Genomic DNA, 20,021 nt, shown 5'->3' on the forward strand with positions numbered 1-20,021 from the left:
GTTTAAATTGCAATTCATGTTACTATGTATCCCCCTAATACCCTGAGCTGTGCAGTTTCCAATTTGCTCCATAAATGGAAATCATTTTTTTCTACATTAGCTGGCAGAGAAAGGCTTTCCCCTGTAGTGACAGGCAGACACCTGGCTTTAGAGCAATGATAAGGCATCTTGGTTGAGGTGGTAGTGATATTAGCATTTTCCTGTCACATACAAAGTCAGGCTATCAAAAAGGCTTAGAAACAAGAGTAGAGAAACAATGGAAGCAGAGGACAGTACAAAAATCCTTTTGAATAAAGGGGAAATGTCTGAACTTTTTTTTTTTAACATAAGCTCCATCTGGCTTGTCCTTTAGCATTCTGGGAGATTTATGCTACCTGCTGTATTTTGCTTCAGTCCACACCTCTGTCCTGGGCAAAACAATGTGCAGTCTGTGCAGTGAGCCATTCTCTTTGAATCCCACCCCAATGACTTTCTTCATTTCTCATTAAACGTTGGGAGAAAGCCAGCCGGAAGTGGACTCATTTCCAACAGGGATTGAATCGTTTCTTCTCTAGGCACATGGCGCTTCCAGGAATGTGCCTCTCTCAGCTGCTGGTGTTGTTCTGCTCTTCCTGTTTATTTGATGTGGTACTTTTAATTTCTCAAACCCATCTATGCCTTTTGAAAAGAGAGAGGGAGGGAGGGAGGGAGGCAGGGAGGGAGGCAGGGAGGAGGAGGGGGGGGAAAGGTCACAAATCAGTTCTTTACACTTGAGAAATGGAGTAATAACAGGTGGCCAGATCAGAGGCAGCCAGAGCCTGGAATTTTGGTTGTCATGGAAACATGTCAGCCCGCGGAGAGATGAGCTCTGTCAGCAGTAGGGGGGAAAAGGCGCACGAGGGGAAACTCAATGCCATTTACCCTGTAGGTTCAGATTGTATGTCAGCTGTCCCTCTGAGGGATGAAGGCTGGAAAGATATGAAAATGGGGAAGCCAAATCCTGCCCAGAGATTGGAATCGTTCAAAACTGGGCTCCTGCACAGTTTAGGCGTCAAACAAAAGCTTTTTGTTTTTCTTTTGCAAGGAAAACACACCAACCCCAGTACTCATTGTGTTGTGTGCCGTTTGGTCTTCGTGCCAACAGAAAAATCTCTGCTGGCAGGTAGGCGAGTCACACCAGAAGTAGATAAACTGATTTCATGTTGCGGATGACATTAGAGTATAAAATGCTTCCCTGTCTTCATTTGCAAGTTCTAGTGTATAGTTTCTTCATGTCACTGATAACAGTTTTTTCTGGGTTTCTGGTGAAATGTTACCCAGAGCATTAAATTCAAAAGAGTGTTATGGTGCTCAATGCTAGAGGATGTGTGTGTGTGTGTGTGTGTGTGTGTGTGTGTGTGTGTGAGAGACATCTTCAGGAATTAGCACAGCCCAGAGACAGTTTAGCATTTATTGTTTGGCATGGGAACAGAAAGGGAAGGAAGAAGGCAAATCAGAAAAGAAACTCTTGCCTTTGTCTCTGAACATTTCTAGAAGGCCTCATTTAAAAAAGTGGGGATGTTGGTCCAAAGCCTGTTTTTAAATTAAAAGAATAAAACAAACAGCCGCAGGTGATTTTTGAGTAGCAATTCATAGGCGCTCTATAGATTACTTTGTTTCCTTATCTTGGAAAATATATAGTATTAAAGAGTATTACCAGAGACAATAATCTCTGGCTCCATAGTAGCTGCATTCAACACAATTGAGTGTCAGAAAACCTGTGATCCTTTGGCTTTGACCAGTTTAAATTTTCAGTTGATAAATACGGTGTCCAAATACAAGTAAATTAATAACAATAAAAGACACGTGGAGTTTCTCTCAATTTAAAATATTACGCTTCTACCTACAGCCCAAAAAGGACCAGACGGGGCCATCATTTCCAATAACTACTGTGATTTCTGCCTTGGAGGATCTAATATGAATAAAAAAAGCGGAAGACCAGAGGAGCTTGTCTCATGTTCGGATTGTGGGCGTTCTGGTAGGTGATACCTTATTGCAGCTAGCAGTGAGCATTAAGCAACAACAACACTCTTTTCGTATCTGGATGTCTATAGAGATAAAATTAAGGCATTTTTGAGTGGATTATGCTTTACAATATATGACTGAATGCACATTTTAAAACTAATGGACGAATACAAAAGTGGAAAGTCTTGTAAAAAGACATTTGGTCTCATTTAAATGAAGACAACATTAAAAGAGAGTTTTTCTCTTTTCCGCATATTATATTTAGTATTCAATAATGTGCCACTCAAATTTTCTACAACCTGGATTATGACCAATACAATTGGTCAGTCCTTCTGTCTCTATCTTTGTCTCTCTTTGTCTTTCTCTTTCTCATACATGCACACAAACAAGCACACCTCAGATTATGGGATAAGGTTGAAGATGGCTCTCTAATATTTTTTAGAATGTAACTTTTAAGCAGTTTTTGATTTCTCCATTTAATATTTATGCTTGTATTTATGAGTGTGTGCTTTATATAAATTACTTGCTACATCATAAGTACTTGTTATCCCTTAGAAACTGTGTTTGGATATTTTTATTTATTTATTAGATTTTTATCCCATCTTATTACTTTATGAGTAAGTTGAATGGTGTATTTTAACAAAGAAGCTGAAGTTTGTAAAAGCATTGACTATGATTTATATGTTTTAAAACCATTTAAAAAAATATTTTAAGGCTTAAATTAAAACCCCATATTTTAAAAATATATAGATGTAGCCCTCCTATGACACGGTTTTTATTTCTTATTTTATTTCTTAAGTTTCCAGTGATGTTATTTATGACAGGATTTTTTTGTCTTAAATATGCATATGGATAGGGATAATAAGTGTATGCACTGCATATACACAATATAAAACTGATTTTGTTGTTTTTCCTTCTGAAAATTTTTAACTTGAGTCTATTGTAAAAACAATGCCAAAGCTTTTTTTTTGAAAAATTATCAGAAATCCTTCAATAGTTTCCCCTGTTTTGTTAAATATACATTGACAGCAGCAGAGTACTAGTTTGTATTTTTCATACTTATTAAAGGGACAACAAAGAATTGTGTAGCACTTTAAAGAATCAGCTTCATCAAATTAATTCAACCTTAGTCATCCAAACTTTTGAAATGAGTGACCATAATAAATTTAATAAAATTAAAGCTAAATAAACTTATTCTAGTAAGCAAACTGTGTGTATGTGTCACACATGTATATCTATGCCTATAACTATAAAAACATGGCTACAGAATGTATGTTTCAAAATAGCAGTCACAAAATGTAAGAAAGGGATTTCTATGTGTTACATGGCCTCTAACACTACTGGACAGGGGAAACCTCACCTTTAGCTTATACATATACATGTTTCTTTTTCTTCACCAGTATAAATCACACTAAACATTGTCTCTAGCTGCATTGATTTCAGGATTTTGGTTGCCATATTACTTATCTGTTTATTTAACAGCATTTATTAGTTGTTCCAATTAGCATCATTTCAACGTGATCAATTTTGTAAAGCCCTACTTGGACAATGTTACTTTGTTCCCCTAGATCAGGGGTAGGCCACCTCGGCTCTTTTATGACTCATGGATTTCAACTCCCAGAATGCTGACTCAGGAATTCTGGGAATTGAAGTCCATGAGTCATAAAAGAGTCGAGATTGCCTATCCCTGGTCTAGACCTTGAACCTGTCCTTGAGTAGTGTGAGATTTCCCTCATCTGAAATAACTATTGGTATACAAAAACAGGCTGCTTATCAGACATAGAAACCAAAGGATAAAAACTTGCAAATTTAAGACTTTGTTAATCCAGCAATCAATTTTATTCATGCATATATTTACAGAATGGTATTGCAGGATCTATAATTCCTCAATATGTGATAGTCTTGCATAAAAACCTGGCAAAGAGACATCCTGGTTCTGAGTAAAGATCCATCTAATTTAGCACTCTACACAATAATAGCCAAACAGATGCAAATGGAAAGCCCCAAACTAGGATGTTACTGTAATAAATCCTTCAAATGTCAATCTTATGACTAATATAATATAGACATATTTTTGGTATCCAATGATACTATGCTACTATACTGTATAAACATAAGTAGTATTTACTAATATAGATAGCTATCCTACAGTACCAACTGCTATCTAATAGGATAAAAAGATACATATATGCAAAAGGCAAAATTGCAGTGCATGTAAAAAAAAAAGACAGAAATTTGTGCTGCTGTAAAAAAAAAACACCTTGACTTTTTTGATTCCTTGTTATGGACATTCTTGACATGACATCATTCTGAGGATTTTGTGGTTGTTAGAGATAATAGAGTAATTATATGCTGGCAGCCAATGAAAGAGATATGGTACAATCTTTGCTACAGCCAGCATAAAAAGCAGTGGCAAATAATGTCAAAACTAAAGTGAGTGGTTTTAGTTTCATGTTGATCCTGAAAGTTTTAAAAAAATGGGTTTTATGCTATGTCACACAAACATATCGCTTTTGTTCCATGGCCAGTTGACTCCAATATTTAGAGGGCTTCTCCTTCTATTTCTTTATATCTACGGTATAACCATATATATGTGTGATACATGCATTCATCTCAGGAAAGTTCATGAAAGCTTGGATCTTTAAAATACCACAAGGGGTTTTAATTTGCTACACCAGGAAAGCATAGCTTCCCTTTGGATATTTTTCTTGACAATAACTAATAGTGACCATATTCATTGCCTGTGAACTACCAGCCTGAGGCAGAATTTCCAACATGCTTTACTTTTCATGCTTATTTTTATATAAAAATGTTTTTCTTATCTTCTTGTTCTCATATTTGTATACCATCTTCAAAATATGCCATAGAAGTCCGATTTTATATATGGCTTTCTAATGATAGTTTAATGAATATATAAACATATATATATATGTATATGTGAGTGTGTTTGTATGTGTAAATACACACACTCTTTTACCAACATTTATTTTCTCTATATATACCGGTAGTTATATTGTATGATTATTAGAACTACTGATCAACAAGGAATGGGGGAAAGAAATATTTCAAACTTTAAGGAAAGGATCCTGTATCATAATATTTCTGATATATATTAGAAATTATTAATTGTATTAGAATTCTTCCCTCTCTCTCCCCCCTCCTGCTTTGAAATGTTTACTTTTTATTTATGCTCATAAGACATTTTTAAAAAGACATTTATTGCAATATGTATTTATTGTTCCAAGTATTTTCTATTTTAATTTGCAAAGAAATCACACCACTTAGGAGAACTGGTGCAGAAAGAGAATACAAGGAGGTTATTTTTAAAAAATGGAAAACTTATGAAATGGGTTATTATGCTAAAATAGAGCGGTTGATATCAAATGAAAGACAATCATTGTACCCTGCACTTTTAATAGATACACGATATAAACTTCGGGCTCAAGATAAAGTTACTTATATAATTACAAAAATATTTTCTGTGTGTTTCAAAAGAGAGGAAAACAGGGTTAACCCTTTTGCTGCCTTAGATAGGGGGCATCTGGAGTGGTATAAATATGATTTTTTAATATATATATATATATATATCAATTGTTGTTTATAATTTCTTACTACTCATGTTTTGTTTTTATTGCTTTGCATTATTGTCCTGAATACATGTGTGTATGTGTATGTGTGCATATATACACAGACATATATACATATATATTTATGACTGAGATAATTCTTTTATCTGACATTTCTAATTATGATTAAAGTAATATTAATAAAATAAATCATGATGCTTGTTACTTAACCCATGTGCTGATATATTCATCATACATGTCAGCTCATTTGGGAAGAGAAAGCAGGAAGGAAGAAGCGGCTGCAGCATATCCCACGGAGGACTTGTTCGGTTCCACTTCGGAAAGCGACACCTCAACTTTTCATGGTTTTGATGAGGATGATTCGGAAGACCCTGTCTCAAACTGGAGCAGCAGCTCCCACTCTGCAAAGAAAAAGGGCAGTTGCTAAAATAACTATAGTACACAAACTCTATGAATGACTTTCTGCCCTTTCTGCTACTTTTAACTCTTATTGTTGTTAACTGCGTTTTTTTTAGAGCCAGCCATTTTCACTTTGGGGCGAATACACTGAAAGCACAACAAACTAATTTTTTTAAAAAAGAAAACTTCTTTGAAATCTTTTTTTTTTGGACAAGTTTATTTTCAATATTTCCTTAACAGTGCAAATGTGAAATGTGGATGTCCTTTTTTAAAAGTAAACAATTAAATAGAAGAGTGCTAATTTTCTCAGCTTTTAAGATATATATATATAGGTATAGATATAGATATATATATATATATATTATACACAGGTACAACACAAAATCGGAAGGATTGGACACCAGCAGGTACCTATCTCAAATAGTGTTTTAAATATTTATTTCTATATTCTATATATTATTAGAAAGACATTTGAGATTAAGGCAAAAAAGCATGAAATCTATGCGGTAATCTAATTATTTAACAAAAAGAGAAACAACGATAGTATGAATAGTTCAAGATGAAAAGGAAATCCAAATGTTTGCAAGTGTGAATTTTGCACTGCAAAAAGATTGCATTTATTGTAGCACACTGGATTTTTTTTTCCTGTTCCCCTTTTGTACTACTGCTATTCTCACCTTTAAGAATATACCAAACACAAGGATGATTGACAAAATCACAAACACAAGTTTCCGGCCATTTGGACACAGTTTTTTTTTTGGTCTTCATCTATCCAAGCTTGGCATCTTTTTATCAGAAACTGTTTTTTTTTTGGATCCGTTTTGTTTGTTCTGTCCTTCACCATTTTAGAAAAGACTTTCTGAGCACATCTGTAGAATACGCCCATTAATTCTATGGATGAAATAAATAATGTGAACCTTGAAAGAAATGAAAAGAAAAAAATATACCTCATGTTCCTTATTTTATTTTTTAAAAATAATATTAAAAACCCATTTAGTCTTATTTTTGATATTTTTCTTGAAATAAACCAAAGCAATACTCACTAATTTTCAAAGGGCAGCAGAGAATACCGAAACTGATTTGCTATTCCAGCAACATAAATTTGAACAGCAGGATTAAAAAGGTAAGTTGCAAACTAAGCATGTTTGTTTTTCATGAAATGCTTGTGCTTTGAATTTGTCACAAATAATCACTGTTGCTGGTGAAACTCAAAGTAGTGATACAAATAAGCCAACATACGAATGAGATATGAAATACCTCTTTATGATATAATCAAATAGGAAGTGTATAATTAATATTAACATCCATTGTTTTTAAATAGGGAAATGATGTTCACCAATTTGAGAACAATCCAGGATATTGTTTAATTTTAATTATCTGGATAACAAAACTGAAAATCAGTTTCTTGGTTCAGTCAGAATGGTAGTTAATGTGAGACTGTCTAGTTTGCAAATTCTGTAAAAAGATTAATAAAGGATATTTAGATAGGCAGAAATGTTGTTCATGATATCTTAGTTTACTGAGTGATGTTAATGATATTTTACATTAATTAATATTTCATACACAACTGTGGTTAAGATACAAATTTAAAATGAAAATACGATTTAGTTAACTGAATTATGTCCTGTTTTCAATGTGTCTATATATACATTTATGTCTTTGTGTGTGTGTATGTGTGTGTGTGTGTGTTGATAGGCAAGTAGATTTATCAGTAATTGTGCCATTTCATATTACATTACAAATACATTTGAAAAGCTGGGGAATCAGAACACTATTGAATTCAGCATTCTATATCTTATTTATTTATTTAATTTATATGCCTCCCATCTCATTCTGCATAGAGTCTCTAGGTCTTACATTAGTCAAACAGATGCATGCTGAAGGTCATAAGTAGAAATAATTTAATAGTCCTCTTATATTTAAATATAGTACTTTTGATTGAGGAAACAGACCTATCAGTAGAAATAGCAATTCGTATTTGTTAATTTTATGAATACGTAGTTCCTTTTAAACTCATCTAAATGATATAACTATTTGATGGTGCAGAATTCTGTTTAATCACTCCTGAATTTCCTCACATTTAGTTTCAGTGGCTTACTTTAAATTCTATTATTAGTAGAAAAACTTCTTGCTCAATACATTTTCTATTCTTTTCTAATTTAAAAACATCTTAGCATTGTAATCTCTCTCCACTCATGATATAGTTTATATTTACAACTAATCATATAATATAAATAAATCTTCTAAATATGCATCTATTTATACCTAAGTCAATGTACTTCTTTGTGCTCGCCCCCCCCCCCACTTTTAATGATGAATAAGTGGCTATTCTATAGCCAAAAGCTTTTTCAATAAAGATTCTGTGGGACGTACTTGATATAAAACATACTCAGGATGCAAATAGAAGAAAATAAGTTTATTTAGACCTATAATTATAAAAAGCAGAAGAACTGCCCAAATACATTTAAATGCACAAGATCTCTTAATGCAACAGCAAAGCAACTAATAATTTGTTAGTCCAAAGAAAATATAACCTTCTTGCTTTCAGAATTTTAGTCAGACAGTCAAGACATTCTCAAGAGTTACTTGGCTACAGATAACAGTAGTTCCAGAAGAAAAGGCTAATAGCAATGGGAAATATATAGACTGTTGTTTGGGGCACATAGTCTTCAATAATGAAACAACTTCTATCATACCGGTAAATTAGATTCCTTATTTCCTTGTTAATTAATAACCATATCTGTCTTTCCATGTAACCTAATTTTATTTAAAATAAGTCATGTGAATATATAATTACATAATTATTATTCATCTTCAGAGCAAAACAAGGTGCTCTAATCTCCTCTTGGCATTGCCCCAATAGATTTTACCATCAGCTGAAAATAGTACTACTGGGAGTGAAGCCGTTGTAATTTAGGAGCTTGGTTCTAAGTATTGGAAATGTGGGCTTGGCCTATTTAGGCACTACCCATTATTAGACATACTCTGTTTTAGTGCCATGCACCCCCACAATTACAGAGAAAGCGAAATACATTGTTGCAATGGCCTCTGAAATGATAGACAACTCAGTAGATATTAAGTAAAAGTAAATGTTTGTTCTCCTACCATCAGACTTTCAGAACAGTTGTCCAAGAGGATAGCAAAGTTACTGATACAATAATTTCTCCTTTCCCCATATAATCTCTGTCTAGGTTTAGGGCCAGTACAAGGAAATGAGTGGTTGTTTGAAAACAATGAGTTTTCAGAGGGACACCTTTTAATATACCATAAATTCTAATAGCAGATGGATACTAATTTGAGCATCATGTTGCCTAGTAAAGTTTACAAATTAGATTTGATAAAAATTAGTATCTGAAATCATCTCAGATGTAATCCCAAACTCATGAAAATACTTAAATGCAGGATACACACATAATAGCATATTGGTTTATTTCACCCTTAACCTCCTTTCCCCCAGCAGACACCCATAGGTATTGTTCAATATTAGTGGTTGCTCAAATTTGCTATTTTTTCAATTTACTGCATGTTTCAGAGATGGAGCAAATCATCCCTGCTAATGCCTGAAGCAGATCAGATAGCTAATAAGCACAGCCTGTGCAAGGGACACCATCTGTGATAAATGCCTTCTGTGCCTGCTGTCAAATTATAATCTGGAAAATTATTTTTATCATTGTCGTGGTCAGAAACAAAAACAAAATCTGTTGTCCAAAATTTGAATTAATCCTATAATTTGCTTTGTTACTATAACATTCACAGTCTGGCTGTTCTATTGTACAGTAAACTGTATGATACACCCTATTCTGTTCTGTTACTAATGTTGTCATTGATCGTGAAAATACTAAAATCAGGTTTAAAGTGAAAGTTCTCTTTATAAATAAAGATTTACTTGAAGGAAGACAGAATAAAAAGTTTTAGAGAATTCTGTATAGCAGATTATGAATTGTACAGAAGGAAAGTAAAAATCCTATTTTTTAACATTAGAACTTCAATATTACTTCCCCAATTTTAGGCTTAAAACAGTTTGTATAACTAAATATTCATGGAATTTTGCACAATATGATAATTTGTAATTGACATGCATTCTCCAAAACTAGTTGCTCTTCAATAAATTTTCCAAATTCTAATGATTGAACAGATATATTTGAAAGGACTTTCTTATGGCCACAATTCTTTCATCTGAATGGATTATAGCCAGGGGGGAAAGAGGGCGTATTTGTATGATAACCCTACCGTATAGTTGTAATCCCCTACTTAAGGTACAAAACAATTGTCAGCCTCCCCAATAGACCAGATCAGACTGTCTGACTAAATTTTGCCAGTCTTGATAGCAGAAATCTCCTGCCCTCTCTTTTACAGCCTGAGAAGTTAGGAAGGCTCCTTTCTGAGTTTTTTCTCCGTCCATTATACTGCTCCGGGCTTCCCCAGGCAGCATCTGTTGCCTGCTCCCAAGGTCATTCCCATATAACATTACAACAATGAAATTAATCTTCACTAAATTATTATGGTTTATTCACTATGTTAAACAAGGGAATCTTCTTTTCAATCTATATCTATGGCCTTCAAAGAACTGGCCCATGATTTTAAAGCTGCCACATATTGACAGATCTAAACAATGTGATCTGATTGCAGAACACCATTTTATCTTCATCAGAATCTGGATGGTATGAGCACTTGGAGGATCTTTCCCCAAGGTAATAGTATGATGGTACTCAACTCTTAAATAAAAGGAAATGTGCACTTAACAGAAAAAGAAAAAAAATTAATCAAACTGAGTAGCACAACATCTCATAAGGTAGGGACAGAACATATTGTTAACAGTGTTTATATATAAGAATATATAATAATTCAGTGACTAGTGAATGGTCTCATTGTCTATAGTCAATAGAGAATGACAACAGACCATTGAGAACTGACCATGTTTAAATGGCATAAAAAGCTAGTTGCCAGAGAGTGGAGAAAGAATGGAATGGTTAGATAAAGGAATCAAATGTATCTCTATTATATATTTTATTGATAGGCACCACTCATTTGTCACAATCACAGATTTCTTATCACCATGCATCTTTTAAAAAATCATTATTAAAATCAGAAACTGAGTAAGAAAATGCACAAATCAAATGCATTCATAATAAGCAGTATAGGGTTGCTTGGCCTGATTTTTAGCAGCAATCTGTTAATTTATAAAAATTCTGAATTTGATTCAGGTATAATATAAACATTCGTGTAATAAATCTTTCTAAAAATTTATCAAGTCTTAAAGAGGTTGGTGACTATGGTGGTACACTTTTGTAAAAATTATCATTGTCGCTATTTTTAGCAGCTCAGAGGCTGAAGGATTGGTATGTCAACTAAATCCTCTAGGAGATGGTTTAGGTGAAGAATAAACTGAAACTTTTTCATTTACTTCTAGCATTAAAACAGGCAGCTATCATTCCCTTATATGGTCTACTATTCTTAGACTTGTCACATAATTCTACTTAGCTTTAAACTACTGTATCATGAATTTACAGTGTCAGTTCTTGTAGCGAAGTCCTGGATTTCATCCATACTTCTAGAAGGGTGATGACATGTTATATATAGTAGAGAGTACTTGTATCTTTTTAAAAGTTTGGCAGAAGCCAGAATTCCAGCAGATTTTCTCCACCCTGAGTGTTATTGTGACATATGTACTAGCTAAATTCATGTATCTGCACAACTAGTTTAGAGTAATAGAGGTACATTAAATAACACTTTGGAGGGAGGAGATTCTGCAACCGAGTGCTGGACCAATGCATTGCCATGATTCTGCTCTTATTAATGTAGGTTCATTGTATTTGCATTGAAAATCTAAAATGTTTCAAGTGTCATGGTCCCTGACTATTATTGCTTTACATGTGTGAAGTAAATACAATTACTAAATCATGGGTTTTTAATCATATACCATAAATGGAGCCACTTGTCTGGAAGAACAGAAGTGAAAAACATAGGGAAAAGATGGTTGAGATTTTTTTTTAAAAAAAATATGTTTCGTCTGGAAGCTGGCCCTACTCAGTAATGACAGACTTATATCTTGATTACTCCAGAGCTGTGAGGTTATGCAGTGACACAAAGCAGGTTCCAAAGAAAGACTTAGCGTGTTTTGGCTCATCCAAACTTGGAGATGGGATTTCTTGTTATACCAGTTATTGCTATTTTTTAAAAAGAAAATCTGTTTGCTGTTTGAAATATCTTTGAGTTTTTTTCTTTCTTTGCTTTTCTTCTGCAGATAACACCCCTGTGCTTACTTGGAATCTGAATCCTTCATGGAATCTATGGAAGAAATCAATCAACTAAGAGTGTTCAAAATGCTCTGATCTTTCTCAATTGCCTGATCCTGTCTCACCTGTGTCTTGTTCCCACACGGGACTTTGGACTATGGAATGCCTGCTGGCACTTGCTCAGAGAAGTTTTGGGGGTTCCCTAAGCTTGTGCAATACAAAAAAAACCTTACATTTTTTTTAAAAAAGAAAAATATCTTTAAAGTGTTGTGCGAGTTTGTGTGTGTGTGTATGCGTGTATATCCAGGTCAAACTGGAACTGTTCAGCAGCAGAAATGACTGAAAACAACAAACTAATGGGGGGGAAAAACTTGACATAAACTAGAACAAGTTATTTTATTTATTTCAATATTTAAGAGAGAAAAGTAGTGCTGACATTGCACAGTATTTTTGTTTAAAATTGATTTTACTTCAGCATTTAAAGGCTCTTTTTGTGAAGGTGGGACTTTTGCAAAGCGCTTAATGCAAGATAAAGGCTGTTTACTTGCAGGATAATTTTTTAAAGTTATGAAAATAAAGATAAACGTTGCTCTCTCTTAAACTTTAAATATGCCATTCATAGACCATGCTTGGGTTTTCGTTTTTCAATATGGATGTGGTAAGTTTAAATTATTCTGAATTATTTTGAATGTCTACTAATATTTCCTACTTAGCTATACTAAATTAGACAAAAACCCTACTCTAAACAAAATATTTTGAAAATCAAATGCTGAATTCTGGACAGATGTTTAAACCATAGAATAACAAAAATGTAGACATTAGCAATAATGCTACTGAAGCTAGGTGTTTTTAAGGGAAAAAATGCTGTTTTCTGTAACATTTTCACCTCATGCTAACAAAACGTGAACAACTTAATATTTAATTACTGGAATAGTATATTTGGAGAAAAGCCTATACCTCTAATAGTATTATATGAAACATTTGAAAGAACATTTGGGGTCATGTAGAATATTAATTTTCTTTTTCTATAAATTATAAAATGGTCACAGACCATAGCTGTTCTCTACTAAAGTTTTTTTTAGGACCAAGGTATGATCCATGGACAATTGGTGCTTATAAAGTTATGTGTCAGAGAGACTTCCTGTTAGAAAGTAACACGGGAATAAGATTGTTCTAATCATTTTGCTTGGAGGTGCATGTAAATAATGGAGCAATAAATGATCCTGGAAGAGGTCTGGAAAAAGTTCCCTTCAAAATTAATTATGCCAGATGATGTAAAAAAAAATCCATTGTGTGTGTGGACCAGCAATATCTTAGAATTGTATGATGCAAAACAATTGTATGCGTGCTTGCCTGGAAGCAGGTTTTGCAGAGTTTCAGTGGGACTTATTCCCTAATAGGCATGCATAGAAATGTTTAATCTGGTGTGTAGTTAAATACAGTAATTCTTGGATAAAATCTATTTGCCATAAAATACAGGTAAAAAAACATTATATGCATTTCTAAAACCTCAGTCGCCACTGTATGCATGCACAATTCCTTATATATTTATATATATATGCATCAAATCCTATTAGCCAACTAACAGACATTCAGGTCTAACAGACCCTCATTCCTCACATTAGACCATTAAATTGAACATTTAATGTCATATATTCTTTTAGGGTATAAATGTGACATCTATTCTCTGAAATTCTGGGAGCAATCATTTGATGATGCACCATCACTATGTAATTCTTTTAGCCTTTTTCAGGAGTCCAGGAATATGAATCCACAATTAAGTAAATTAAAGTTGCATGGCAGTGGTGCTGTAAATTTTGCACATCCTGTTGTCTCTCAGGGGCTAGATATTAGGGCAATGCAGAATCTAGCCCAGAAGAAGCACTATATACATTCTAGTCATGGAATCCAATATGAGAAGTTAATGTCCCAGGATATTGCACACTAAAAATAATGAAATTCCGGTTAGGATCAATAGGTGAGGAAAAAGACTCCTAAAATTATATCAATTACAACTCATAAATTACAATTATGCTGCCATTTTATATAAATATTCCATTAGATAAAAAGATTGCATCCATACTGAAGAGCTTTTGTGTTCACATACAATTGATTTCCAAGACATATCCTGTACACTTTTCTGTAAATATTTATTTGTCCATCTTTTTTAAAAGAAAAACTTGTGAAATTGCAATTGCTGTATATAATTTTTGAAGGTCCTCATTGTTTACAATGCTGTCCTCCAGTCTGCAAATAAAACTTCCTTCTCTAATTATTTTTGGTTTTTTTCCAATTAATAAATGATTACTTGGTTGCTTAAATGCTTTTTATCAAAGTATTGTTTAAATTTTCCCTATTGCTTTCATTTTGGAGCAAAAGAGAACAGGATATACAAAAACAGCTGATTAACAGCACTCTTCTGTTCATGTAACCCATTCCTTTGCCCATTGAGCAGCAAATTGGTCTTATTGGTCTAAATAATCTCTTTCAACTTGTATGATTCCACTACCTAATCTAATCATCTTCTCCGGGAGTTATACTTGTCATTGACTGGGCCTGACTGAGTTGGATTACAACATTAAAAGGAGAATAACAAGTTTCACATGCCTGGTCTTGCATAACCCAAAGCCTTTCCCAGCTCTGCTACTTCCAGTTCTAGGAATGTCATGTTATCTGAACTTTTGAAAGTTGCAATCTTAATATTACTGAACCCAACTTTCAGGGAGACTGAAATGGTTTCTACAAACTGTAGGGTAAGAAAAGAAGACTTAAGGACTTTTTAAATTGGCTTTTTTATGTTGAAGAAAAATAGCTGTCTGGAGCCCTGACCTGGATTAAACCCTGATATAATCCAGAAGACACAATTATTTTTTTTTACAGAAAAACTACTAATGCAAGCATCATAAGCTAAGGAGTCATTTGGCCATATGGAAATTAGCCATAGAAGCAAAAATGAGTTCTCTCAGACTCACATTGGATAGCACTGAGTTTTAGAAACAAAGTAAAAATAGATTTTGTAAGCTTGTTCTTTAAATTACATAATGTGTAATTTAAGTCTCATTTATTTATCTATAAAATTTATATAGACTTGATACTATACAGGAGAAGTATAATAATTTAAGTGTACCCAGAGAAATATAAAATTTGGAGCACATTACATTGGGGAAATCTGCAGAAAAGATCATGTGTGCATGCCAGTTCAATGGTGTTTTGATCAAGATTTTAAGCAGCATGGTTACAAATATGTCTATAATATGTTAAGCAAGATTAGTCTACACAAGCTAGAAATTAATTCTGGTGCATGCAAAATATTGCCTTCTGAAGGAAGTATGTTTAAGATCAGAAAGCCAGAGATATTCATTCAATGCTATACTACGACGCCCCATTGCTTGGGTAAATTCTCTTTCTGTTCTTCAAGAAGGTAATGCTTTCTATGTTGAAAGCTGAAACCAAACAAACCATAAGAGGAGCCCTAGTAGTGCAGTCATTAGAAGTCAGTACTGCAGGCTAACTCTGCCCACAGCCAGGACTTTGATCCTGACCAGCTCAAGGTTGGCTTAGCCTTCCTTCCTTGCATAGTAAAATGAGGATCCAGATTATTGGAAACAATATGCTGAAATTTGTAGACTGCTCAGACACTGCTGTAAAGCACTATGAAGTAGTATATAAGTCTAAGTGCTATTGCTATGAATGCAATATAGCCTGTTCTGTCAGCCTAGTCATTATGGTTTGTAAACTCTACTTTATGGCAGTTCTTCCTAATTTGGATGCTTTCCTGATGTTTGGATACAAATTCTGAGAATTCTTCTGCTAGTGTTGATGTTGCTGAAACCTGTGGAAATTTGGGTCTATTTTTAGAGTGTATGGTTTATGGCCTAGCATTGTAACTGAACAATGGTGTAGCTTATTCAGCCAACCATGCTTAAGTCTGACTGAACTGATTGAATCAGGATCCAACACTACATTCCATTGTGTATTATAGAAAGACTGCAATACACGTTTAGATTTCTCAGACTGTAATTTCTCGATTCTGAAAGCTATTCATATATTTTACTTCAAATATACCAGCATAATATATTTTAGAAAAGTTAGAAAGGTAGGTATAATAAAAATGATGTATGATATGGAACAAGATAAAGCTGTTTCAAAAGAGAGGTCATTAAGTGTTTCGATAATCTTTCAGTTTCAAAAAGTTATTGGGGTAGGTACAGGTGAGACCGTCATTACAAAGCAGCATTTATTAATCTCAGCAACTTTAAGATCTGTGGTCTTCAATTCCCAGAATTCTGAGAGTCAAAGTCCATACATCTTAAAATTGCTGAGGTTGATAAACACTGTCATAAAGGATACATTTGAATTTTTTTCCATTTCCAGTAAGAGATGGCACTGTAGTATAGAGGCATAGATTCATTTATTTTAAGTATGAATTTACACTCTTTTATATGCTAAGCAGTATCACAAGTCATGCAATCACAATACTATTTGTGTTAAGAGAAACAAGGTCAAAAAAGGGCATTATATTAGAACTTGTGTGTTTATGGGAAATGTTAAGGTGTTTTTTTTTTTTAATCCAGTCAGACATTCTGCATTTTTGCATCCATACCCTTGTCTGTTTTGTTTTGTTTTTTTGCTTGGTTGCACATTTTCAAAAGGTTAGTGAGCTTGTCAGTTAACTGAATGCTTTGTGGCACGTGAACCTGTCTGGGTGGAAAGCCTGTGGCAAACCAATCATAAATTTCTGAGCCCTACAGAAATTTTCTTCTAGGATAAACTTGGTTGAAGATGTCATGAAAACAAAAATGGGTGCAGATATAGTATCTATAACTTTTGGGTTATAGCTAGTCATTCTGCCTAGTCATTTTATTTTCAGTTTCAAGTCTGTTCTATTTTTTTTTTTTTTGCTTGAGAAGTAAACATTGAAATGCCCATGTGTAGAGATATAATATCTAATGACAGCTTTTACCATAAATAGACAACATCTTTTCATTTTCCATTGCTGATAAGAGATTATTTTATTTTTAAGAACACTTCACACTATTACTTTAGATTCCAGCTGTTCAGATAAATATTCCTACCATTAATTCCCCTGTACTGCAAATTAGTAGAATATGCAAAGACAGATTTCCTTCCTGTTAGCTACTTTTGGCAATGGATCTTTATAACCCATAGTGTTTTTTTTAATAGTGTGCTTCTCTGGAGGTTGCAGTGACCTACTTTGCTCCCAAATTGTGTCAGGCTGATGCATGAATACAATTCTTTCTCAGAAGTCTTCATGAACAAAGAGCAAGTAGCTTGCCTTGCAGCTACCGTAGTAGTTTCAGGGCCAAAAAGGTGAAGAAGAGCATTAGCTATTTATCCTAATGAGGAGATTGTAAGCAGCCCCCTGGTAGTTTTCAGGTTAAGACTTTTGTCTATAATACTGTGTGCCTGGATCTAGGGTGGGTGGGTCAGAGTTTATCCTTTTTAATGGAAAGCTCAGAGGCCCTCATTTATATTGATAAAGATGTTTCCTTGTCAGGAGCTCAAATGTTGGAAGGTGGAGGAAGTGATGCCTTAGTCCTTAAGCTGAACAGGCAGTGAATCTGTGTGCAGTCTGATGATACATCGTAGGTTATAAAAGGTTCTATTGGGACATGGTATGCAAGGTTTTTTTAAAAAAAAAATATTTTTATTTGTACATTCACCCTTTTTTTTGTCTTCATTGATTTGTTTACCTCTTTTATGTTCTGTCCTAGTAACTGGCAGAAAAAAACAAAGATTTTTATTCTGGGAATGTTCCTGGTCCTGCACTGCCCACCCAATGCATGTCAGATAGACAAACAGGGCATAACTAGTTTTGCTGTTTCACTATTCTGTCACATAGATCTTGTTTTACAGAAGGAATCCTCCTTGGAACATAATTCTTTCATTTGGTGCCCGTAGAGATACTTAAGATTTAGAAATATAGTTGCAAGGATTGTGTAGTGCTTCAGCTGTGATCTCTGAAAGACATTTTGGAGCATATGGGAGTGTAAACTTTGTGCCTGTCTGCAATTCAAAGCAGCTACCTCTTTACCCTGGATCAATGTTTTAAAGCAGTATTTCTCAACTCAGCAACTTTAAAGTATTTGGACTCCAACTCCCAGAATTCCTCATCTGACTGGGGAATTCTGAGAATTGAAGTCCACATGTCTTAAAGATGCTGAGATTGCGAAACTGTTTTAAAGTAAAGCATACTTGGCATATTCTTGCCTTGTTCATACCCCTGTATAGTTTGAAGTATATTTTAGAGATCCAATCTAAATATTGCACATATTAACATTTAATAGCTAGAAAATATTCAGGGTATCATTAGGAAAGAAAAGAAAAAGGGAGGTGGGGGTGAGTGGAATAACATACATTTATAAATTTATATTATAAATTTATATTATAAATGTCACATAATCGAGAGATGAGTATGGCTAGCTCTCTAAAATTTAGAACAAGAGCTCTTCTTGTAGAAGAGTCCTCTAAAAACCAGTCTTATATGAATCATGTACCAAATGTTACCATTTGCCATAAAAATATCTCACTGCCAGAAAAGATTGAGAAGGAGATAAAGACTAGCAGTTTCCCCCTCAAAAAGAAAATGTTTCTATGCAACCCAGAAAAAAATGATCATTACAGTAAATGCATCACATAATCTTGCTGCCTGTGCAAGATTAAAAAACAAAAAAGAAAAGAAATCCCTTTGAGCCACCAGGTGACTGACCAGTCCCAACCGTTTCCAGGCAAAAAAAGCTTTTATTTTATGGAATATGTAATTCAGAACTTGACCTAGATTCAGTTCCACTTGCACTATTGGAACTAACAACAGGGAGTGCAGCATGCATACTGGATCTGGAATTGGAACTGCTTATGTGGCATCCTTTTCACAAAGGATGACCCAGAATTAGCTCACTGGATGATGATACAAATCTGGGACCCATATTGAAACCGTCAAGCTTTCTGCCATAGGATTGTTTGGGTCAAGAAAGGTGTATTCCAAATAGCTGATCCTTTGAGAGAGACTGCTGCTGTGGTGAGCTATGAGACAGCTCTCTTTGCTCTAGTGTACATTTCTGGTGTGATGTGCTCTGCCTTTCCACACTAAATCTTTTTGTCCCTGGATCTTTCCTTCACAGTCATTAACATCTCCCTGAGCTTGACCTATTTGAAAACTAAGCAGGAGCAGCATTAAAAAGTATGAGAATAGGAAACCTAGGCTAGACTGGGAAGACTAAGCAAAACATCTTGGAAGAAGACGAGAACAAATGACTTCCATACTCTTGTCAAGATGAGTGTATGGATGTGTCTGCAAAGCCACCAGAAGTTTAGCTGGACTTAAAGGAGGCTTGACTTTGGTTGACTAGAAATGAAATATACCTGTAACACCAGGACTTCAGCAGAATACCCATTCATTCCTCCATTTTATGATATTGTATAGTATTTATAGCTCTGTAAATTGTATTCAATTATTCAGGCCAATCCATAATTTTCAAAGATCAACTAGAGCACTGGTGTCAAACTCGCCGCGTCACGTGATGTGTTGCGATATATCGCAACTTTTTTTTTGCATTGCCGGAGCTGGGGTGGGCATGGCCTTTGCATGATGCAACCAGCCCGCAGGCCGGCAGTTTGATACCCCTGAACTAGAGTTAAAATCGCAAATACAAACTAATACCATCTAATAGTACTTTATACCTCTAAAAACCTCTAAAAATAAAGCAATTAGTTTGTGTGGGATCCCTTCAGATACCAAATGATATGCCCTCTTGATATGTAATCAGATTATATTGATGTTCAGAGTAGTGAAGAA

The 20,021-nt window shown here is 34.3% G+C and overlaps 1 protein-coding gene across 19 annotated transcripts in view; it reads left to right on the top strand.

The window, feature by feature from the left end:
• Positions 1-20,021, top strand: part of DPF3 (double PHD fingers 3) — a 243,535-nt gene that overhangs the window by 205,186 nt on the left and 18,328 nt on the right. For 9 of the 19 annotated variants that reach the window (XM_039334076.1, XM_039334049.1, XM_039334114.1 and 6 more), the window contains one exon: positions 1,868-1,996. In XM_039334076.1, coding sequence (XP_039190010.1) covers positions 1,868-1,996 — 129 coding nt within the window. Of the gene's footprint in view, positions 1-1,867; positions 1,997-5,812; positions 18,910-20,021 lie in introns of those variants that run through there. The other 10 variants (XR_005555574.1, XR_005555577.1, XR_005555572.1 and 7 more) reach the window with 10 other exon arrangements.

The sequence above is a fragment of the Crotalus tigris genome, unplaced genomic scaffold, assembly GCF_016545835.1.
Source record: "Crotalus tigris isolate CLP2741 ecotype Arizona unplaced genomic scaffold, ASM1654583v1 scf7180000017545.3456711, whole genome shotgun sequence".
Taxonomy (NCBI): domain Eukaryota; kingdom Metazoa; phylum Chordata; class Lepidosauria; order Squamata; family Viperidae; genus Crotalus; species Crotalus tigris.